At 38.7% G+C, this 24,049-nt stretch overlaps 1 protein-coding gene and 1 long non-coding RNA gene across 4 annotated transcripts in view; one reads left to right on the plus strand and one right to left on the minus strand.

Moving 5' to 3' along the window:
• Positions 1–21,033, plus strand: part of MCUR1 (mitochondrial calcium uniporter regulator 1) — a 27,198-nt gene extending 6,165 nt beyond the window's left edge. The window contains exons 2-9 of one of the 3 annotated variants that reach the window (XM_019523085.1): positions 1,745–1,867; positions 3,681–3,784; positions 4,789–4,890; positions 8,579–8,620; positions 11,718–11,789; positions 14,227–14,280; positions 17,408–17,522; positions 18,737–21,033. In XM_019523085.1, the coding sequence (XP_019378630.1) occupies positions 1,745–1,867; positions 3,681–3,784; positions 4,789–4,890; positions 8,579–8,620; positions 11,718–11,789; positions 14,227–14,280; positions 17,408–17,522; positions 18,737–18,792 (668 nt within the window). In that variant the 3' untranslated portion in view covers positions 18,793–21,033. The remainder of the gene's footprint in view (positions 1–1,744; positions 1,868–3,680; positions 3,785–4,788; positions 4,891–8,578; positions 8,621–11,717; positions 11,790–14,226; positions 14,281–17,407; positions 17,523–18,736) is intronic. The other 2 variants (XM_019523102.1, XM_019523094.1) reach the window with 2 other exon arrangements.
• Positions 1–24,040, minus strand: part of LOC109301852 — a 30,559-nt gene extending 6,519 nt beyond the window's left edge. The window contains exons 1-4 of the long non-coding RNA XR_002098648.1: positions 22,790–24,040; positions 20,484–20,488; positions 20,086–20,093; positions 11,406–11,410 (exon numbers count right to left, since the gene is read on the minus strand). This is a non-coding gene — a long non-coding RNA (uncharacterized LOC109301852). The remainder of the gene's footprint in view (positions 1–11,405; positions 11,411–20,085; positions 20,094–20,483; positions 20,489–22,789) is intronic.
• Between the last annotated feature and the right edge of the window lie 9 nt (positions 24,041–24,049).

Below are 24,049 nucleotides of genomic sequence, written 5' to 3' on the forward strand. Positions count from 1 at the left end.
ATAGTTTCAATAGTAAATATGGAAGTGTTTCTGTCTCCACACACGCGCTTATTAGGGATAGGCACTTGTTTTAATCACAAAAAAATGTGCATTGTGCTTGGTTTGTTTTTTCAGTCCAAAATATTCTGATTTGTCAGAGACAACCAGGATCCCTGATGATAATTGTCATATATGTACAATAATTTCAACCCTTGTACAATCAATAATAGTAAATGTGTTCAAAACATACAATAATTTTTGAGGCAGCATATGCAAAATCCAAGTCACTCCCAGAAAGCCTTAACTAACCTTTTGGTTTGCTGTCAGTGTTTTCTTACAACTGCTTGCTTCAAAATAAATAAATTCTTTAGTTATGACCCAGTTCTCACTGGCTCTCCTGTGACTTATAGTACACAATGTAAAGTAAATAAGAAGATGACTTATTTGCATACTTACTTGCATGGGGTTTTTTCAGTGTACGATAGTTTCAGCAAACATGCTAATTTGCAGCTTCCAGTACAACGATTTCATATTCAAGACCTGGCAACACTGGTAGAAAGGACTGTAGGGCCCAGCATGGCAGAATGGGCTAGGAACAGTTCACAGCAGCCCATGTCCCTGTGTCTCTCCCTACACCCACTCCCGAGAGCAGAAGACCCCTGGTCTCGCTCCCTCTTCTGTTTTTTGTAAGGGTGAATTGGGGATAGCCAGTCCAAGTGGTGCTTAAGAGCCAGACTCTCTTAGACAGCGGTAGGAAGGAATTAAACCACCCTGTGGCCCTCATCAAGTGCACTGTGGTTGGTTTACAGCAGGGGCGGGCAATTATTTTGGGCAGAGGGCCGCTTACTGAGTTTTGGTAAGCCATTGAGGGCTGCATGACAGGCAGCTGGGGGCAGATAAATATTTTCTAAATTTTTTTAGTGGCCCCACAGGCCAGATAGAATGACCTGACGGGCCGCATTTTGCCCACCCCTGGTTTACAGTATGTACTGAAGATGCTCTTTTAAGTTCCTGACTCACATTTGGTTCCCCAGAGAGAGGTGGTAGCTCTCTTGTCCCCAGAGGACACCTGTGTCACACATGCTTTGGTGCATGGCAAGTTACCTTGGGGGCAGTAGGGGAGGCTAGGGCCAGCACTGTGCTGGCCACAGCAGCTTTACCCAGTTCCTGGGAGCATCCTGGGGCTGCAGCAGTAGCAATTCTGCCAGGCTGAGCCTGGCTGGTAGCAGAGCACTGCTCCAGGCAGCCCAGCTCCACTTTTCTGCAGTGCATGCTGTCTGTGCGTGCACTGCTCTGGGTTTTTTTCCCGCAGGTTTTTTTGATCCCTGGATATCCAGGGGTCAAAAAAACCCGGAGCAGCACACATGGGCAGTGCAGCCTTGCAGCACGGAGAACACCTGACTATGCAATATGTGGCGCTCGCAATATGTGTTTGCGACACCTCATACCCGCACTTGTCTGGACACACCCAGTGTAATTATTCCCATACCTGATAACCTTGTAACTGGGTGCTCAGCTGTCCTGGCAGTGGGCCCTGTATAACAACCCTTCAGGTTGTTATAGTACCTACCTGCCAGCTAAGCCTGAAATCCAAGATAAAGTGTTGCAGTCATCTCCCCCTGCCTGCCATAGAGAACATAACGGGCAAAAGAGAAGCGAGTTCTTAATGGCTAGAAATCTGCAGCGAAATGATTGCAGAAATAAGTGTGTCTTAATGAGCCTGCTTTCATATCAACTAACTGTTTGTATGTGTTTTGTTTTGTAGGCTTAAGCATCTCTGCCTCATCCTCCTTACAAACTGACAGTGGCAAAGGGAAATTTTCCTTATCGGGGAGTAAGAAGCTCTTTTTTGACACTCATGCTCTTGTGCGTCTCTTGGAAGAAAATGGTAAGAACATAAGAATTACTGTTTACTGGGTCAGGCCATAGGTCCATTTCTCCCAGTGCACTTGTTTTGAACCTTTGACCTTCACTCCATCCCTGCTTTCTTCTTTAGTTGTCTCCAGTAATCACTTGATGTGCATTCAGTGTCCCTGTTTGAAAGAGGACTTTTAGCTTTACTTGGTGGGCATTGGTCCACATTCCCAAGGCATGTCAAATAGGCCTATGTCACACAGTGGCAGAGAGTAGATGCTAACGGGACGAGTGAACTGAATCTAATCGGGGGGGGTTTTCAGTGTTCCTCTCACTTGCAGCCTCCAGCAGTTTAGGTCTAGGAAATTCTGATTCAGAGGCTGTACCCCTAACTCACATGCTCAGTAGCTACTGATGCCCCTTTCCTCCAAGCATCTGTCCATTTCCTTTTTGAATCCAGCTGAACTGTCAGCTTCTACAACATCTGGTGGCAATGAGTTCTACATTTTAATGACACAGTGGATGCATCTACATGTGCATTAACGTGCTTTTCGTAATGCGCGCTAAATTTAGTACCTCCATTGTGAGGCACTAAATAAATGCTCATTAGGCTGCCATAATGCACCGTACCGAGAGTGCCTGTTTTTTATCTGACACTTGATGTGCAATCACTTACTTTACTGTGCATTAGCATAATTGCACATTTTTTTTACATTTTAATGCTCAATAAAATAGGCTACTGTGCATTTAAGTGCACATTTAGATGTGCCCAGTATTTCAAAAAGAACTTCCTTTTGTTAATTTTAAACTTACTGCATATGTTACAAATTATACACCTATGTAGGGAGACCTAAAACTTACTATTGCCAAGGTCAGGTTTCATTACTTGTTTATTTTGTTACTCTTATATAAAGTTTAAAGACTAATTTTAATTTAACTTATTTGTTCAAAGTAGAATAAAAATGCTAATTCAAGGTAATAGTTGAGATTTTATAAAACATGCATATTGATGGTAATACAAATATCGAATCAATGCCAGTTTTAAATAACTGAACAAATTCTCATCTTAATGGAATTACCTGGCTCAGTGCCCATTGTGACAGTTAACTGTTACTTAATTTGCAGCAATTTCAACTCCACATGCTTAAATAGTCATTGTATTACTGACTCAATGATGTATTTTAAATTTGAAAAGCTGAAAGTGTTTTTGGGGGTTGTGTTGTTTTGCAAAAAGCCTTTTCCTGTAATATGTTGCATGCAGTTGGTAGAAGAACTAGTAGTAAATTAAATCAAAATATGTTTCACTTCTCTGAGTACTGCATTTTTACAAGGATTGAAAAGCTGACATGCATAAAACCAGGCTTTTTTTTTTAATTTATTGGGGGGAGAGGTATTTACTGCTTTTTTTTTTTTTTTTTGATAAGCAGTATAGAGGTTAGGTTGCTGCCCTTGAAGTAGCAGGATTGTAACTTTTAACAAGTTGTTTGCTCACAAAAGCACTAAGCATGAGAGAAAGATAATTATATATACATCTATTCTCCCTCCTCCCAAAATTCCAACATAAAATGTTGCTGTTCAGAGAGAGAGAGTGTTGTGCTATAGGAACATTTCTTTTGGTTTGTTTTTTGAGTTATGTTGGAGCCATCATTTTCAATGTAGAAAATGTGTTCATTATGTGTACTGTAATGTCATGTTCTGCTCTTAGTTCTGCATGGAGACAAGTATGTTTGTAGCTTTTGCCATGATTCTTGTAATATTTCTTTCATACTGAATTAGTAAGAGGCATTTCTAAAAGATCTTTATTAGTTTTGCTATCTTATTTTTTGGGGGGGTTCTGCTTTGTTTAGGATTCACTACTCTGCAGTCCGAGATTATTGTATCTGCCTTAGTGAAAATCACAGACACCAATCTAGATCTTATTTACAAGGACATGGTCACCAAAGTGCAGCAGGTAAGTACAGGACGGCAGCGGATTTAAAGAAAATCAAAATCTAGTGTTCCTACTAATAAAATAAGTTTTTGAAGGAACAACTTTGTACTAACCCTTAAATTCTTCAAAAGCAAAGAAATTCAGAGTTAAAATGAGAGAATAAACTTCACCATATATATATGTTGGATAATTGAGTTATGGTGTGGTACAAACTATTGTAAATTTCATTCTGCGCAGCATAAATGCAGACCGTTTGCAATATGTACCTACATCTTTGGATTGGAATAAAGCTGGCTAGATTGTTTTTAGATGACAGTGAGAAATGAAATATGTGATGCACACAAGTCACTTATGCCATAGGAAATATAGTGGATAGGTGCAGATCTTCCACAGAAAACATATTACAAGGATGAAGGGGTTTCTTCAGTTACCTTATTTAACCAAATCCAAGGGGATTGAAAAAATTCAAACTTGAATTGAAGATGACCCCTCCCCCAATAATTAGATTCTATACTTGGAAAATGTATACATTTGTTTTAGTTTTCCATGTATAAATTTTAATTATTGGAGGATCATATTAAATTTCTGCACACCACCACTGCAGTGGGGGAAGCAGGGGTTAGGGGGTCAGGAGGTGGGGGAGGCAGTAGAGGGGCAAGCAGCTTGGCCCCTGTCACATCCCATCCACTTGCCCTCACCTCCCTTCCCTGTCTCCTCCCACCCCTCCAATTCTTGCCTCCCACTAGCTATCATTAATAGTGCAGTTCCTATAGGTTCTTCATAAATGTCTGTTTTGTGCTGGCTCTGTTAACTTGGTAAGATTTAAAATGGTTAACTTGAGCTCAGATCGTAGTTGCTTCACCACATTCCTTTAAAAATGCAGGTGCCAAACCCAAGATGTATAAGGTTCTAAAATGATTGCCTTCAGTCTCATATATTGAAATGGCCTATATACAACATTTGGATGTAGATGAGAAATTTTAAGAATATTGCATTTATGCTTAAGCTGAGTTCTTCTTTCAAAGGAAATCGCTCTTCAGCAAATAATGTCTCATATTGGTGGTGTGAAAAAGGACATGGTAATTTTGGAGAAGAGTGAATTTTCAGCACTCCGGGCAGAAAATGAGGTAAAATCCAACATCCTGCAAACAATTATAGCACTGTTTTATAGGGGATAGAAAAGTAACTTTTTATTTCTTGTAACTATATTACTTGACTATATTTCTTGTGACTATATTACAAGAGAGAAAAACTGAGACACCCTATCCACCTGGCCATGAAGAATGGCATAGTGAGAACACGTGATGTAGAAGAAAGTTTTACATCAAGCGTTGTTTTTGTTTTAAAATTTGTGTATGTTGCAGGAATGGGGAAACCTAAAATTAAATAGTTACAGTAGTCGGTGTGAAGAGTTGCTTGTACAGCTTTCAACATGGACAATCTGGGATTTTAAAAAAGCGGGGTGCAGATGGTGTGGTGCATCATTACATATAAAACGCATACATTTTCCTCCAGTTACAAAGAAACTAGAAGGTTTACTAACATGCTAGTGACCCAGCACTATTTATTCAGTTTAAAATCAAAGACAACTACAACTTTATTGGAATGTGCACTCATATGCTAGATTTATATATAAAATTTAAAAAAACCAACAAACTAGGCAAAAATAATTGAACACAAAGTATTGTTTTATTAGTCCTGTAGTTGTTATAGTTTTCCATCTCTTCTTCAGATTCATAAAACAAAATCTAGCCTTCTTGAGCATCTTGACAATGCAGTCAGCACTTCACTGTCAGTCATTTCTACACCCAAAGGTCTGCAGGGTTGTGAAATGGAAGAGACATTACCATGAATGGCTAAAAAACAGCAAAATTGCATAAGAAGGAATGGTTTGAATAGTGGAGCATCAAAACTGAAAAGAAGAGAGGGTTATTAATTCTTGTGAAATGGAGAGATTAGCAGAAACCAGAGAGATGATAATGAGCCATGACATTGGTTGAATAGAAATGCTGCTGCCCCTTCCATGCAGTTGATTTTAATGTTTGGACAGAGGAAGAATAAAAGGTGAATACAGCTGTACCAGTACACCTCCCCGCCTTCCCCAGCTCCCAGTCACCTGAAGTAATTATTTACGTAATTCAAAAAATATAGATACAGAAGTTAGATAATCATTAGTTGAGTCTGTGGATTATGAAGTCATTCTAGGCTTAAGACAAAAAATTAAATACTCTTGTAATGACAGAGATCCACTCATCCTCTTCCTAAAATGTAAGTATATTCTATCACTATTATTTCTATTTCTGCAGGTCAGTCCAAATAAGTATAATTAGTCCAGTGAAGAGGTAGAACCTTAGCCCTCCAATTTGTTAGATATTGTTAAACAGAAGACATTAGCTTTTTATGTCTTTAAACCTTTTGATTTTTGTAAATACTTGAGAAGTAGGAAGCCTGCTGGAGAATCGGGCAGGTTAGATGGTGAGGGAGGTAAACTGAGCAGAAAGGAGGATGAAGCCGTAGCAGAGAAGCTAAATAAATTGTTTATATTGGTCATTCAAGTAGATAATGTTGAGGAGGTTCCAACACCAGAGCTGTCTTCCTAGCAGGTAATATGAAGAATTATCTTAAATTGAGGCAGTGATAAAAGGTTTTAGAGTAAATTGATAAACTGACCCGTAACACATCATCAAAACCAGAAGATATTCTGAGTTCTGAAGTAAGTTAGATATAAAATTGGAGAACTGTTAGCAACAGTATGCAACTTGCTGCTTAAACCAGCTTCTGTGCCAGAGGACTAGAGGGTTGACAGTAGAGCATCAATCTTTAGTTTCCTAGATCACTTCTAGGAAAGACTTCAGTTAGCTGAGAATAGAATGGAGTCTAATTGGTAAAATCTAGGATTTAGAATAGAAAAATAGAATTAATAATTCCATGGGTAATTGTGGCATGCTGGAGAAGAATCCACGTGGATTTCATCAAAGGAAATCATGTCTTGCCAGTGTGCTGGGGTTCTTCGAGCATGTCAGCAAGTAGGTAGGGGTCTATTGTATCTGGATAATTCTGGGGTGGGGGGAAGGGGGATTTTCACCATTACCCCCTGCTCCTCAAAAGCATTTTATGTGATCCTTCACCAGAGGCTTTTGCAAAAATTAAGTTGTCATAGGATCTGAGTAAAGGTCCTCTCAGGGACTGAAGACTGGTTAAAGTCAGGAGGCAAAAAATAGACATAAATGCTCACTTTTTCTAATGAAGGAAAATAACCCTAATACGTACTTAGTGATGGATTCTCAATTACCTGCTACTGCTCAGGAAAGAGATCTCAAAGTCATAGATAGTTCTCTAAATGCACGGGCTCAGTGTGAGTGATGGTGAGTGAGAGAGGCAAATAAAATGTTAGGAATTGTTAGGAAAGGAGTTCAAAACAAAATTAAAAACCTCGTGTCATTATATAAATCCATGATGTTCCCATATTTGGGATATTGTGTGAAAGAGGATGTAGCAGAACTGGAAGAAGTACATATAAGTACAATAAATATAATTAGGGTTATGCAACAGCTTCCATGAGCCAGCTAGAACTCTTCAGCTTGGAAGAGATTACCTAGGACCATATGATACAAGAGTATAACATCATGAGTGGTGTGGAAAAAGTGAAAAGTTATTAATTACTGTCTCTCAACACAAGAACTAGGAGGCACCTGATGATTTCAACAGGCAGCTGGTTTAAAACCAAGAAAAGCTTGGAGTCTTTACGCAACTTAAGCAAGATCTGGAACTTTGTGCCACAGAATGTTACAGTAGCCAACACTATAACCAGGTTCAAAAGGGGATTAAACAAATGTCTGCAGACTAGGTCCATGACTGTTAAACAACAGTCAAGGATGTAACCTCAAGCTTAAGGTGTGCTTGACCCTGTGCTTTCAGGTAATTGAGGGTCTAACCTGGAATGAATCGCTACACATGACTTGTTGTTCGTACTCAGTCTATAAAGCAATGATTATGTGCCACTTTTGGACACAAGATGCTGGTCTGACCAGTATGTCAGCTGCTGTTAATTAATAAGACAATTAGATGTCTACTTGATGCTCCTGAATTGCATAATGTTAATTGGAAATATGATCTAGTGCAGTTCTTAACTGGGGTGCCTTGAGATCCTTTCAGGGGTCCTACACAGTGTGAGTGCAGTTAGATGTAGAAATATGACATGTAGGATTAGCCCAGAGTTTTCAAATAGGAATCTATAGTGATAAATGCATTTTGACCTGTTGGCAGACACAGTTCTTTGGGTGAATCTGATATCTTTTATTAGACCAACTTAAATAGTTGGAAAAAATGTTTAGCAAGATTTTGGGTTAAAAAACCTTTGCAATGAAAGAATTGCTGTATTATTTTACTGTATTAAAAATGAGAGAGAATTAAAAGGTGGTATTTTCCAAGGGTGGTATTTAGCTTAAGTCTAAAAAGCTTGAAAACCACTGGTCTAGTAAAACTGAATTATTAAGACCAAATTTCTTGGAAGGATTAATGATGGAAGCTGCAGTTATGCATGCTTGTCAGAGATTTTTTTGAAAAGTAAATAATTGACACTGTAATCTCTGTTCCTGTTTAAAAGCATACAGCCTGTAGTGAGCAAGAATTATCTCAAGAGGAGGTAGCCAATCTCTAAAACTAGAAGGAAACCAGAAATAGGCATGGTTTATGGAGCATTAGTAGTGTCAGTACCCACTGTACAAATTCACCAGTATTCCTTGACCACTTCATTATATGTACTTTTACAGCAGATTTCTAAATGTTTCTTGCTTTTTTTTTTTTTTTTTTTAGAAAATTAAACTTGAACTCCAGCAGCTGAAGAAACAAGTAATGGTAAGATATTACTGTGCATGTGTGTCAGTATTTAGAGGCGTAGTGGCAGGAGTGGATTCATTTAAATCACCAAGTGGAGCATTGTGATTTGACTGTCAGTTTCAGTCAACTTCCTCGTTTGTGCTTCTGCTAGTTTATAGAGAGAGGTGCATTCTCATTTTTTTTTGGCATCTCAAAACGCACAGATTTACAATTAAAAATAACTTTACCAAATGTACTCTTGTTATGTTTTGCCTTAGGTATGCTCAGTGGATAATCCTAATGAAATACATAAAGGTGTCTCCTAGCCTCCCAGTCCAACTCCTTTGAATTTTCCAGTCTCTTGCACTTACTAGCACAGCTCCTAGGTCTCTCTGTATTGTATATGGATTATTCTGCCATATTTATAGAATAAAAATTTTATAAATAACATTCTAAGAATAAAATTTCAAAAATATGCTCTTTTGGAATGGATACCAATGTCCATTGTTTTCAATGTTAATGAAGTCAGCTGCTTTCAGGCTAAGGCCATGGACAGACATTCATTCCTACCAGTAAGAATTTCTCTGAAATTCTTTTCAGTAGAAAAATAGCAAGGGGAGCTAAAGGAAAATAGCCTGTACTCCTTGCTTTCCACTGAGCAGACCCAAAGGAGTGCAGGGGGAGGCAGGGGGCATTCTACCATGGTGGCAAGTAGGGCTGTGCGAAGCTTCAGTTGCTGATTTCAATTCAGCAACCGAATCTCTGAATCAGTTCGGAGAGATTCAATGATTCAGACATAGACACAGCTTTAAGTGTTTTTTCTACATACCTCAAGGTACCAGGCAGCTCGTGAACACTGAGATGGTGGGGCGGATGGAGCATCCCACAGGAGTGCGGTGGACCTGGAAATGGACCAGGAGCACTTCTGGTCCAGTAACAGGTCCACCACAGAGCACTTGGGGGACCCGCCCCCTGGCTCAGTGACTGGTGCCTCCTGGGTCTGGGGGGGGCACCCAGGGTCCCCCCACGGCCAGTCGCTGGGGGGGCCCACACACTCGGCAGAAGACCTGACCCCCATTCGTCCCTCCTCCCCGTGCGCGCTCCTGTGGGACGCTCCATCCGCCTGACCATCACAGTGTTCACGAGCCGTGCCTGGTACCTCGAAGTATGTAGGAAAAGCATTTAAAGCTGTGTCTATGGCTGGCTCGCTGATTCTCTGAATCAGAATCAAATCTCCCAGTTCCGCCAAATTGAATAGGGACAGTGATCCAAATCAACGAATCAAATTGGGCCGAATCCAAATCAAATACGGTCTGCTTTGCACACCCCTAGTATCATGGTTTCCCAAGCCTTGTCATGCAGCACAGCAGTCTGCCTCACCCTGCCAAGCTTTGGGCTGACCTTGCCTTGCCCTGCACTGCTCCAGGGAATACTGTCATAGCAGGAACCCCTTCTGGGAGGTTTTCTGTTATCAGCTGATTGTTTGGAAGGAGATTGATTTTTCAGGACAGGGTCCCCACAGGGCTCCCAGACAGGGACCCAGGGCGCTCACTCTCTCCCTTGGAGGAAGGGAGGGAGACTGAAAGACTGGGATATCGAGTGTCCTTCACACCTGAGAGAAGTATTCTAGCATTCACATTAGATTACATTAGATCAGAAGGTGGAAAATCTTTCTCATAGGTACTCAACATCACGTTTTGCAGAAGAGCCATTTCTTTTCCACAAGAAATCTTGTGAATAGCTAGCTACATGCAGATATTTTTCTCCCAGCACAAATGTAACACCTATTCATGGCCTGAGATATTCATCAGATTGCTCCTCTCAGCTGAAACGAAAGAGCACATTCCATTCCTATCTTTCTCAAGTCAGGGTTTGTGCACTGAACCATCAAGATACTGACATGTTTAGACCATGTAATACTGTTCTAGCTTCTGTCCGTTCTATCCCTTTCCTTTTATTTTGATATCCCTAGTCATCATGGGTAAACCTAGACTGTGTGCTTTTCGGGGCTAATCCTTTATCTTTCTATATGAATTGTAAAATGTTTAACACCTCAAATATAACTTCAGTATTTTACATTTTTAATTATTTTTAGATGGTCCTAATAATTGTGTTGAATAGTCATTTCCTGTTACACAAACTATATCTGTCACAAATCACTGTCTCAACCTGGTAGATTTTAAAGGGGTTTGAGAAAAATGTGAAACGTATTTTTCCCTTCTGTTGTGACATAGTTTAGTCTGTAACATTGCAGTCACATTGTTATGTTTGTTCTGCCTTCTAAAACACTGAAAGTGACGCATTGTTTTGTGATAGACTTTGTTAAAAAAAAGATTGTTAAGGACTGTAAGTTCATCTAATTGTAAAATGTTACAGATATTATATTTAAGCAAATTTAAAAACTGGTGACAGCAATTGTTAAGTTAAGTATTTATCAAGCTAACAAACTTTGATTACCTAACACTGGTTCCTGAAAAAATCCATGCTTGTTTCTAATAGTAGAATTTCTTGGAATCTTCACCAGTCTTCTTTATGTACACACATTCATCTGGTGAGCACCTTATCTCATGGTAACTGTCAGCTGACTGGATTTCCTGCTGGGAAATTGCAGTAAAATGGCAGCTATCACTGAAAAGCTGCAGTGCCATGTACCAGCTGCTGAGGAAGTAAGAAACCGACATGTAGGTCTACAAATAGAAGTCCTAAAAAAGAGCCCTTGAGCTTTTAGGTGTCTTTTCCTTTTTGAACAGTTGAGCATATTTGCTGTCGTCTTCGGAAACAGATTTTTTTATATGCTGCCATAAAATCTCATAAAAACAATTACCTCTGCTGTAACCTACCCATACGTTTCCTCCAGCCAACACAGTTATTTGTACTTGGATTGTATGAAAAGTACTAAGCCTCCATGCAGGGATTTACTGCTTTGCTCTGGATTGCTTTCTAATGTCAGTGTTTTCACCCATCTTCATGTTTAATGCATCTTTATGTGCTGTGAGAACTCATGCAGCTTAACAAGAGAAATATCCACTGATTCTGGTCTCTGATAGGGAGCAAATTAATGAACCATATATATTCTAAGTGAACTTTGAATGCAGTTTTGTTTGTTTTTTTCATATCTTTCAAAATTTTTCTCTAGGATGAAGTTACCAAACTTCGTACAGATAACAAGTTAGACCTCAATTTAGAGAAGAGCAGAGTAAAAGAACTGGTATGTTTTATGGATTTCTTCAAGGAATATATAAAATCTAGTACTGTCTGAAATAGTTTAGATAAAAACACAATGTTCATGGTGGTCCATAAAACCTTTTGTCCCCAGAAGTATCAGTCACAATTAGTCGTCATAATGCTATTATAGTTTAAGGTGACATGTATTCAGTTTCTATGGGTTTAACACACTTTGACATTGTATTTTACAATCAAGATTATTAAGAAGTAGTTAAGTGCAATAATCGTTCTAATAAGCTTTTCTTTTAGGGGGTTTAATTTAATGTAGATGTATTTCTATTTTTGTAGCTAAATTAAACTTAAATAGTTTTTTAGATTATGTAAATTAAAAATATACTGTGTCCCCACAAATAGAGAACTAACATGTTGTAGTCTGTAAGTCAGGCAATAGCTAGTATGAACATCATTGTCATACAGACTTAATGATTACACGGGTGGAAAGGGAAGATGACATACTGTGGTTTTTAAATTGCTTTGTTATGACTGTTTTGTTTGTCCATTCCATTCTTCAGTAAATAGAATTTAGCAACTGTATCACTTAGTGTAAGGCGCCCTAGTTCAGGTTCACCTGCTGTGGAATAGGAGTGGATACACAACAGCTACTTTGGAAAAATTGACACATTTGTGAGCAGTAAGTCCCTCACTTATTTTAAAGCTAAATAATTGTTTCATCTATTCATGACCTCATGCTTAGGGAGCAGCTAGTTAGGTCAGTTGGTTAGAGTATGGTAATAACATCAAGGTTCCAGGTTCACTCCCTGGTTGGGGAAGTGATCTCTTTCAGATCGCAGCATGGGAGGTTTAGGTTGGATACTAAGAAACCCTTTCTCACAAGAAGGGTTGTGAAGCACTGGAACAGGTTACCCAGAGAGGTGGTAGAATCTCCATCCTTCGAGGTTTTGAAGGCCTGGCTCGATAGAGTCCTGGCTAGAATGATCTAGTTGGGGGGTGGGCCTGCTTTGAGCAGGGGATTGGACTAGATAACCACCTGAGGTCCCTTCCAGCCCTAATTTTTCTATGATTCTGTGCTTGTCCTCATTCAGGGGTGGGCAAAATGTGGCCCACTGGCCAGATGTGGTCCACCAGGCCATTCTATCCGGCACATGGGGCCCCTAAAAAAATTGAGAGAATTAATATTTATTTGCCCTTGGATGCCTATCATGTGGCCCTCAACGGCTTGCCAAAACTCAGTAAGTGGCCCTCTGTCTGAAATAATTGCCCACCCCTGTCCTAATTCATCATATGCAACAGGCTGAGAAGGCAGCAGGGATCCTGATTATACTGTTTGGGTCCCTATACGGTGATCTTTGCCAGACTTTTAAGGCTGGTGAAGAAACAGGGATCATTGAAAATGGGAAAGAGAGACAAAGTTCAGTTGTGCAAGTGAAGAGGAAGTTTAAATGTATGCATTATAGTAGCTCACTATGACTTGGAAAAGAGTTGGCATTGAGGTGGACTCAGCACAATGGGCACATATTTTACTCAGATGGGCTAAACTAACCTAGGCTTGTGGTGGGTTCCTATCAGCGTTTTTGGCAGCTGGGCAAGGTGTCAGAGCTTGCTCGAGTCTCTCCAAGTGCTGGCTTGATGTTGCAGTATCTCCAGGTCTGGTGCTCCTTTCCTCCTGGGGAAGCAACTGCCTTTTTTTAAGGGCCACACACACACACAAAAGTTTCCATCAGTACATTTGCCCAAGAGGGGCCATGTGTTTTATAGTCATACTCACTGTTGGCTGCATTTTATCAGCTTCCTAGTTGATTTCCATTACTGAGCACATACTGCCTTTGGGAGCAGTTTAATGATAGATGATATATTTAATGAGGTTTCCTTGTATACAAATGTAAGACAAGGGTCTTTTTTCCCAATGCTGATTGGGAGAAGGTGGGTACCTCGTCTTGTATTCAAGTAAATACCGTATATTAAGTTTTGGTGTGTGCTGTCATATATTTTAAAAAATAAGAAGTGAAGGTGGATGTATTTTGTTGGCCTCTTTACTCACGAGAATCTTTCCTACCTTGAACTATATTTATGTCTGCAGTAAGTGTAACATAAGCTGTTAATATGATCTGGTAATTCAGTTAAAGAACTCAAGGGCTCGGAGAATAGGTCTTGTCTATATAATGACGTTTGGGAAAGTTGATCTGAATCAACTTTTAAGATGAAGTAAGCTTGCCAAGGGAGTTAAGCTAAATGAAATTGTGGATAATTTTAACTCCGAATAAAATTGTACACACAACTTGTTTAACGTTTAATTTTAACCTTCCATTTTATGATCCTAAGTCTAAATACAGTTGGCAAGCACACTGAATTTTTCTGATTAGGAATTACCATAATGATGTTGAAAATTAGGAAACGGTCTAATCTGAAACTAAAGTGTAATTCATGTGTGTACGTGTTCTCCATTTTGTTTTTTCTTTCAGTATTCACTTAATGAAAGAAAACTACTGGAAATGAGGTCAGAGATAGTGGAATTGGTAAGGACTGAAGAACTGATCATTGAATTATGTAATAACATTTTGTTATATTGATACTATAAACTTGTGCAAACAGGTCTTCCTCCAGCACGGTACATGTATCACTGGGAGTCGAACAGTATGTTGAGGAAGGCTTGAAACTCTTAGTACCTCAGCCAGCCAGCAATTCCAAATGACTTGTGTTTCCTGTGTTTGTATCTTTGCTCTGGTAGCCCACTCCTTAAGCATGTATTCCAGTCCCCTTATTTGGGCAGGGGGGGAGAAAAGAAAGGCCATTTTTCTATTCAGAGATTTAGCAGGTTAAACAGGTTCTAGACTTGTTGTTCTTTAACCTCAGTGTGCAGAGCGCCTTTCAGAATGGAAACTTAAGGTTGAATGATTTCAGAAACAGTTCCCAAGATAGTCAGTGCTCCATAGATCTTGAATAACCTTTGTGTTCCTATGTGTGAACATCACTGGTAGCCAGAATCATTCTGAGATCAGGAATAACCATTTTATTTGAACAGTGCCTTTTTAATCTGTGACCAGCTCCTTGGGTGTTCAGAGGTTAATGATTATGCGCTGTTGAGATAAGAGATGTCTAGTTCTACCACTTTATGGTATACTAGGAAAAGTGCAATCATTCAGGTTTCCTATGTTCATTAAATCATTTAATTCCTGAAATACAGATTCATTTCAAACCAGAAAAATAGCTCTTGACACTGTCCTACAGATTTTATATCTCTTGTATCAGTTTGTCCAAAGTGATCTGGGCCTTTAAGGTAATATCATGGGAGAAATTTGATGGAGTACAAATGCAGTTCACCTTGGAATGCTTGTCTATATGCACATTCTCACTGTGGGTTCACATCTCAAACACTTGAGCTCATAGATTTTCTGCCATAGCAGTACGCATGCAGTATGGAACAGCACACCCTTTTGTTGCTTTCTGCTGTGGATGTAAAGGGTGATGTATATATCCTCCTTCCTTCAGACCAGAGACCTCATTGTGAAGAGCCTTGTGTACGTACTTCTACCTGCATAGGATTAAGTTTTCCAGAAAGTCTGCCTGGCTGAATCTTCTGGCTAGAGAGACAAAGTTGCAGCCATTTCAACTTGGCAACTATCCAAGCCATTTCAGCTTGGTGACTTGGATTGTGTTAAAATGTGCTTTGATACTAAATCCATTTATGGTTAGACTTCGTTCCACCAGAGCTGAAGTGAATTTGGTGACTTCCCTAAGAAATATCTCTATATCTGGCATTTGCAGCCTGGGATTAGAATTCAAAATCACCCTGCTGGATTCCATAAATGATCCAAAATGAATAATAACCAAAGCAAATGCACAATACAAAATGGGGAATCACATGTCAGCTTCCAATTTTTGGAAGTTAAGAACAGGCAGCACAAACATCTGCCAGGGTTGTTCTAGGTCAGCAGTTGGCAGCCTTCTCAGGTTGTGGGCCAGAATGACCCAGCTCAGGTTAGAGGTGTGTGAGTGAGCTGGTGTTACATCCCGGCTGCCACTGCTGCTTCTCCCTGCAGCGTCTGGAGAGATCACCTGCTGCTAGAGTCCCCTGCCACCAAATGCTGCCAACGCCTAATGTTCACAGGCCAAATTAAATGGCTCCACACACCGTAGATTGCTGACCCCTGCACCACATAATACATAGTCCTCCATCAAAGGGGATGGACTAGAAAACTTTTAAGTTCCTATATTTCTGTGAGCTTTCTATATTATGTAATGCGTATCAAGTGCTTTGGAAGCAAGATCCAAAGTTAATACAAGTAGGCAGTTGCAGAGAGGGGGAAAGCTCATGCTGCATCCTCAATTACAGGCTAGTGCTGGTAGAGTTCTGGGAAAGATTTAAAATATGGTCAGATTGTATTTATTCTGGCAGAACCCCTTTTGATTTTTGCTGGGAGTTTGATTAAGGCTGCAGGAACAAAAAGCTACAGGTCAAATTTAACTAGAGTAACGTTTAAAAAGTCAAACTGCAGATCTCTTAGGCCTGTAGATGTGCTGGGAGGCTGTTCTGATGCACTGTAATTACAGTGTGGTGGAGCAGACTTGCTGGAGTGTGGTAATTACCACACTCCAGCAGCTTCCCACATCTTGTATCAGCGTCTCCACACTTCAAAACAATGGCAGGGGTGCTTGAACCCAAGCTCATCAAATGAGCTTTAGTTCAAGTTCAACTACTCCTGACACCATTTTGAAGCACAGGGATGCTGATACACAAGATGCTGCAGTGCAAAAGTGGCTCTGGGAGCTGCTCTAATTAAAGTGCCTCCTGATGCCCCCCGAGCATGTGTAAATGTGCCCTTAGTTTGAAAATAAAGTTTTATGATGGAATCTAAAGTTAATTATAAACATTGGCAAGACATCACTGCTGTTAACAAATCTATATGGATGTTATTAGCCCGTGGTTGGCAACTTTTAATAAGCCTTGGGTGGGAACAACCCAGCTCCAGCTTGATGCAGGCCAGGTGGCTTTGGTGATGCAATCATGGGCAGGGCTTTTCCTACACCCACAATGCGACAGACAGCTGGGAGCTGCGCCAATGCTGCCACCACCACTTTGTTCTCCCTCCACTTCTGCTTGTGGGCTCAGCTTCCAAGCAGCAAGGAGTTGCACTGGGGCTGCGGAGCTTCAAACTGCATCTGTACTGCCGCTTCTTCTTTCCACCCCTCTGCCTCCCAGCTGCAGCTTCTAGCTGTACCCACACTGCAGCTGGGAGGCAAGGGTCAGGGATAATGGAGAGAAGAGGCAGCATGGATGCAGTGTGCATGTGAGGCTCCCCAATGCTGCATGTTGCTAACTCCTGTTATAGCAATTTTAAAAAGCAGTACAGCAGACCAATACGTTTTATCCTCATTCCCCTGAATCTAGCCAAATTAATTTCCAGTATGCTATGGCAACTCTGGCTAATTTAATGTTGCTGTTTAATATCAGTTGGTATTTTGTGGAAGAGAGAAAGGTTTAGCTACAGAATTGGCCAAAAAGACTTGGTCTTAGTTTTTAACAGGTACTTCAATTTAAGCATGAAATACAAACCAAAAATATAATAGCGAGAAGGAACAGACCTAGTTTTAACCATTCCGATTCAAATTGTTCAAATAACTTGGTCTTTTGCTTTGTTCTAGCATGCGCAGCAGGATCGAGCCCTGACCCAAACTGATAGGAAAATCGACACAGAAGTTGCAGGGTTGAAAACAATGCTTGAATCGCACAAACTTGATAACATTAAATACTTAGCAGGTAAGGAGTTCTGATAATCAGATCTGTAGAATCTGATGCAGGTGTTTGTTCAGCTCTTAACCTACTTTCATATAGGCCCTGGTTTAGCAGGGTAATAAACCCTGCATAATCTCACTGATGTTTATTAGATTACTCAGGTGCTTTAAATTGGGCATCTGCTTAAATATGCTGCTGAATTGCACAACATTTTTCACAGGTTGTTTAGTATATAATGGAGACTTGTCTATAAACTGGAGTACTTTAGTTGATACCATTATTGTTCCATATACTTTGTGCTTGAGTACTCTTTCATTCTTCAATAATGCGTCTATAAGGAACACCCTTCATAATAATCTGTTTCCTGTGTTACTACTTAGGTCATTCTTATGTCCTGGCTCTTCAGTGTCTATTTTTAACTGCTAAATATACAATGTTGTTTGTTAATTGAACAGGTTGGCAGTAAGGATGTCTTCATTTTGTATATGAGTTTTCATCATCCTAATAAAGGTTATAGCAATGATGCAAGCAGTTAAAATTATTCATAATAGCATTCCTACCCTATTTTAGAGAGATCATTCACTAAGATGCCATTACTTATAGGTAAAGAAGAATGTATTAGGAAGAGATTTTCCCCCCTTTTCCTATCAACAAATCTCAAAATTGCTTACTATTGTATGACTGCTGTTTATAGGCATCAGCAGTAAAAATACCTTTAGTAAAAATGCCTTTTAATTTTTTCCAAGATGAATATCTGAAGGAAATAGAAAATTCTTGTAACTTATAGAATCCTTTGTTAAATAACTTTATGTAAATATTACCAAATTATTCATAATCTGTCTATTGACTGAAGTTTAAAAAGCTGTTTGCAGGATAGGCTTTTCTACTAATATTGTGTGTTTATTTCCTAATTTCATAATCATAACTTGCCATATTGAACTTATTTGAAATGGTAAACAAGTATGGGATTTTTCCAATCTTATTTGGTGTCCAGACCATTTTTCCTGCAGTCACTCCTTCCTTGTCATTTTGTGGTCACTGTGCCACCAAAGTTGGGTTTGTGCTCTGCAGGTTAGTATCTTATTTTCTTGAAAGAAAGAAAGAACAAGGCTAAAGATGCTAAGTTCTTATTATTTTAACAGTAACTATGTGTACAGCTGGCTGAAGGAGTTTTACAAAAATTAATGATATATTCTGCCTTTTTCCCAACTGCTGTTTTTTTTTTTTCTGTCTTTCAGGTTCAGTATTTACATGCCTTACTGTAGCACTGGGATTTTATCGTCTATGGATGTAATAAAGTGTCTACTTAAAAGGACTTGTACTTTCTTGCCTTATGAAAATCAAGGATATTTTCACTTTAGCTACAAGAATTTATTCCTGACTGAAAAATAATGTTTATCATTTTATTTATATTTATTTTTATAGCAAACTACATTGAGAATGTAACAAAAATGTGCCTAGAAAAAAAAATCTGTACCATTTCAGTACCTAATGGAAAGAGAAACTTGCCTCTGGTCAGAGCAAAGCAGAGAATATGCAGCACTGCCAATCCCTTTGCATCCTAAATTGTAATATCTCCATACTTTTGTAGTTCTAGGGTTTCAGTTAAGTAGAGACTGCCAGTCATGCCAAATTAAATAATGGCTCTTGTGGAGAAGTCTGCTAAAGATTATATACCAAACTCTTCTGAGGCATGCATGCCTAATGGTAGATACTCGTATCAGAGCAGATTTTGATCACAAATTTTAAACCTTCTAGTACCATTTTGTGACTGCAAGGAATTCCTAGACCTAATTTTAATGAAATGCAAGTTGATTAACCTAGAGGCATGCATTCTTTTTCCCTGTGTTCACCTGTCCATACTCTCTGTGCTACAAATACGTATATTTATATACTTATTATAAAGAAATATTTTTTTTCTATTTGTTATGCTAATTTTTAAACATTATGTGCATCATAGTTTGTTTTCCAGATGGCCATCCAAACAACTGTACTTCATTTAAAAAGTGTTCTGTAATAAGTGTCTTTACCACCTTCTTGTAGGTTTGGTATGTAGTGTGCTAAGAGCTGTTGCAACTTTTAAAACACACAGGGCTCTGAAATTCATTCCCCATAGCAGTTGTGAACTTGGTTCTAAAACTGAAACAGTTTTGGAGCATAATAACATGTATTAACTTGTATTATATCTTGTACAAGTGCCTAGAAAATGCTCTCTGTTGCTTCGTTCATAGAAGGGAATTGCTTCTTCTGCTCATGATAAATTAAAGATGGTTAAACTTCTGGGGAGAAAATGCAAGCGTTTGAATGGTGTATGATGTACTGGTATGGGCTCAGCTCTTTAGTCACAAATGGGATGTCTGCACTAAACTTTTTTTTTTTTTTTTAATTCTCTGGGTGTCCAAACAATTAACAAATGGTAGGAACGTTAGTGTAGACCACTAGCTCAAAGCAAGTCTATGTGAAATGGTAGGTCATTTTAATGTCTGCTCTGTTGGTAGCTCTTCCACTAATGGTAGCAATGGAAGAAAGTTACAGGTAAAACGGTAGATTATCCAGAGGTCTAGTCTTTGTCCGCTGACCAATGAACTTCTCTCCCTGAATTTGTTTGTTTGCCTTGTCTCTCTTTGGTATAATCTGATGACAGGTGCGAACATGCAATGGTAGAAGGAGGCATGATTTGTGAGCCTGATCCAGCCTGTTGGGGTAGCCCTGCGCTGTTCATTTGGCCTATGGACTGGCCCTGTGCCACTCATCTGGCCCTGAAGGCCAAATGAGTTTAACACCCCTAGTTTAATGAAATCAGGGGAAACTGATTAACTTAGCCTATATTGTAGTAGCTGTAATTTTCTCATGTTAGAGGTTATTGCTGGTTAGCCTCAAATGAAGAGGCAGCCGGGTAGAAATGGAGACATCTTGAAAAAGAGTAAGGTAGTTGGGATATTTTTCAAATGATATATTGAATTCATTAAAAATGCAACTTTAAACCTTTACTTAAAGCAAGAAGTTTAATAATTCTTGACAAAACAAACATTTTTGTCCTTGTAGCAGGGACTCCAAAATAGCTAAATTTGATGGTAACTCACAGTGAGAAACTAAGTAAACAATGGGACTTTTAAAGTACAGTAAAGAAGAGGATGTTCAACTGGCAGCATAAAGGAAGCTAGCATTGTAAAACAACATCCTCCACCTCTCCAGCCTCTCTTGACTATTTTATCAGTAAAAAATATTACAAAAAAAATTGCTCAAGGCAGTTGTATTTGAAGCGATGTGTATGAATGTATTTATAGTTTCACAGTTTTAAAATGTCAGAAAATTATAATTTAATAAATATGTTAGATGCAGTCTACTTCAGTATTTGAGTAATGGCAAAGAAGGAACTCTGTTTCTCTGTAACAAGAATCCATTTTGATCATCTGGATGCTATGCAGTTAATGAGCAGCCGTTTTAGTAAAATAGTGGGTTTTTAAGAATTTAGACTTTGTCCACTTCTCAGCAGAATCCATTCCTATATTTAAAATTAAAGGCATTTTTATACAAATGGAGTCAGACTCTACAGTAAAATAAAACTGCAGTATCATAGGACACTTACTCCAGAAGTGGATCTTCTTGAGAAAATAGTTCTTTCAATGACTACCATAGATCTGGATTCAGGTTGAACATTACAATCAGAAAAAGAGCAACATTAGGAATATCCCAGTCTCAGAGTCTCCAGGTATACTGGTGTTTTTTGTTTTGTAACCATGACATTTCTAACTTATATGCACAGATGAAAATATGGATCAAGGGGCACAATGTTTTGCTGTGCATTTGGGTTGCGTGCCACTTATGTTCATTTTATTGAAATGTGCCATTATGATTCTGTGTTATGGATCGTGAAGGTAGGTAGCACTTTGTCACTACAACCATACTGCAATCTCTCTAACAGAGAAATTAAAGTTCACTTTCCTTTCTTTTCTTTATATTTCCCCTTTTCCTTTTGCTTTCCTATTCTTTTCCTTTGCAAAGCCTCTAGAAATTCATCACAATACAATTTAAGACCATCTCAGAACAGATCAGCTATGATGGTCAGTTTAATCTAAAATACTTGTAAAAACTGTACAAATTTTGCTTGCATTGGCCTTCAAAAAAAAGTGGGAAGGAATGTTTGATGTTTTCAGTCTGAAACGTATAACCAAAAGCCCAACTGACTGATAAAAATGAGGAGCAAATATATCAGCCCACTTACCCAACTGCCTTTTGGCTCTTTAGAAGAAATCTCACTTTTCAAATGATCACTAAAAGCCACAGCTGAGAAACCCAATTTGATCACCATTATTTTTCCTGTTCCTTCCCCCCCACCTCTATAGTTGTGTTATTAAATGGCTTTTTAGTCTGGTATAGCATGCTCCATATCAAGACTTGAAATGTATTTTTGCATCAGATTTCAGGATTTTGTTGTTTTGGGTTTTTTGGTTTTTTTACCGACAGGCTTCATTTTAAAAGTGTGGTTGTTTGGCACAGCTGAAAACTGAGTGGGCTTTCATCTTTAATAAATTCCTTCAATTCTAACAGCCTGAAGGCAGCTTTCCTGCTAACCTACCAGGTTGATTATTGCACAGTATGTTGTTGTGTGGGAAATGAGAAGTCAGGCCTTGAGCATCCTTAAGTTAACACAGACAGGAAGCTCTGGGGAGAGAGGGAGGGAGGGCCGGAGGTTGAGACTAGCAGTCTCTCTGCCACAAGTACAGGTTGATCCTACAATAAGCCTTGAGGCTCTGAGGAATAAATGCAAATCAAGCAGGACATCTCAGAAAATAAACTTGTTAATATAATAGAGGGAATATGGAGACTGGCACATTCTATCGCCCCCCCCCCCCCTTTTATTTATTTTATTTTATTTTATCTTATTTCATTTGTTTAGTGTTGTAAATGACCAAAAAAATCAATAACCCCAGCTTCTCGAATGTAATACTTTTTTTGTAGAGCTTTATTATTAAACTATTAAACTAAATGTCCAGCTATCAAGCCCTGTCTGTATTAGCCATCTTGACTGCATCCTTGGTTTTCAGGTGTCAGGAGTTTGTGTTAAAGCATGAGATGAGGAAGGGGTGCTTCAAATAAAACATGAATGTCTGTGTATGTTGTGAACCAGAAATCTTCCTTGATTCTTCTTGTGTTTTCTCTCAGACCTTGGTGCTTCATGTTTTCTTTCTTGGATGTCTATTTTTACTGTGTCAGAAGCTGTCTGCTGCTTTTAATTGTATTATTGCTAAATGTTCTTTATCATTTTTTACAGATGATAACAAAAGTACTGTGTAGTCATTTTATATTCCTCTGTTTTCTCCCTATATGTGTCTGACCATAGCAAAGTTTGGCCACTTCAAGTTGGGTCATTAACTCCATTATGTCTTTGTTTCCATTTTTTAACTGCTTGCTGCTATTTATCTTCAGTGTATCTTGCAATTTTAGAACCATTTTTGTTCAAAGAACAAATTATGATCTGTTACTACCTAAATTCAGGCTTAGATTTCAAGGTGTATGTAGAAAGATTTTTTTTTTTGAAGTGTAGTCATCAAAAATTTTTTGTAAAATGGCACTTTTTTGCTTACTCGTCACTCTGGATGAAATTTCAGCATGGTGTACTCAGCAGTATGGTTTCCATTAATTTCCACTCCCATGCTCATTTCCCCTCCCCCCGGGAAAATATCTGGGTATTCAAAGTCATGTTTGCTTTACCTCATTGAAGAGAGACTTTTTATTCCTGCTGTTATCAAGAGAGCCAATACAGCAAAATTACTTTTTTCTGTTTGCAGAATTGCTAATTCAATTCCATTTGCTAAATTCTCGTCACTAGTCAAAATTCCTGAGCAAGACTGGCTTTCAGATCCCATGGCAAATTTTGTAGGCACAAAAAGGTGGTCTTTTTACTAAAAAAACTGAGTAAATTCTACTTAAGGTACTGAACAAAAATCACCAATGAATTGTCATTTTTGTGGTATAACTGCATTGTAAAGTAAGTTTAATAAAATGGGAATTATTTTTTTTAATGTGCTGGAACAAGAACTATATTATTTGGAAAAATAAATTGCTATTTCATGATCACTGCCTAATTCAAGAATGCTGGTTTTATTTTTAATGTTTATTCCTATGTTTTAGTTACGTGTTTGAATTTTATTTTTAGATTAAAATGAAGCATTCCACATGAGCAATTGCTAATTTATAATTGGATAATCATCTTGAGTGCATAAATAGAAATCTGCCCTTTGCAATCAAGTATGAGTACAATGTTTGGAGTTGGTTTTAGGCTGAAATCAAAGTACGTATTCTGTTCAAATCACCTGCCCACTTCTTTTCATCAAAACTGAATGTGGCATACAAGAATGTTATTCTTTCTAACTGAACATTACCAAACTGCATTTTCTAGTAACAAAAACCCCCATTTTATCGTTTTTCTAAACTCTGTTCCTCTACCAGTTTGGGGGTTTTTATATTCCAGGTAAGTCATTCATAATTGTTGCCTTATCCTGTGTCAGATACCCAAGTCAATTTGCACAAAAAAACCTGTTTAGGCT

This window comes from Gavialis gangeticus, unplaced genomic scaffold (genome assembly GCF_001723915.1).
Source record: "Gavialis gangeticus isolate Ggan-Ray unplaced genomic scaffold, GavGan_comp1, whole genome shotgun sequence".
NCBI classification, from domain to species: domain Eukaryota; kingdom Metazoa; phylum Chordata; order Crocodylia; family Gavialidae; genus Gavialis; species Gavialis gangeticus.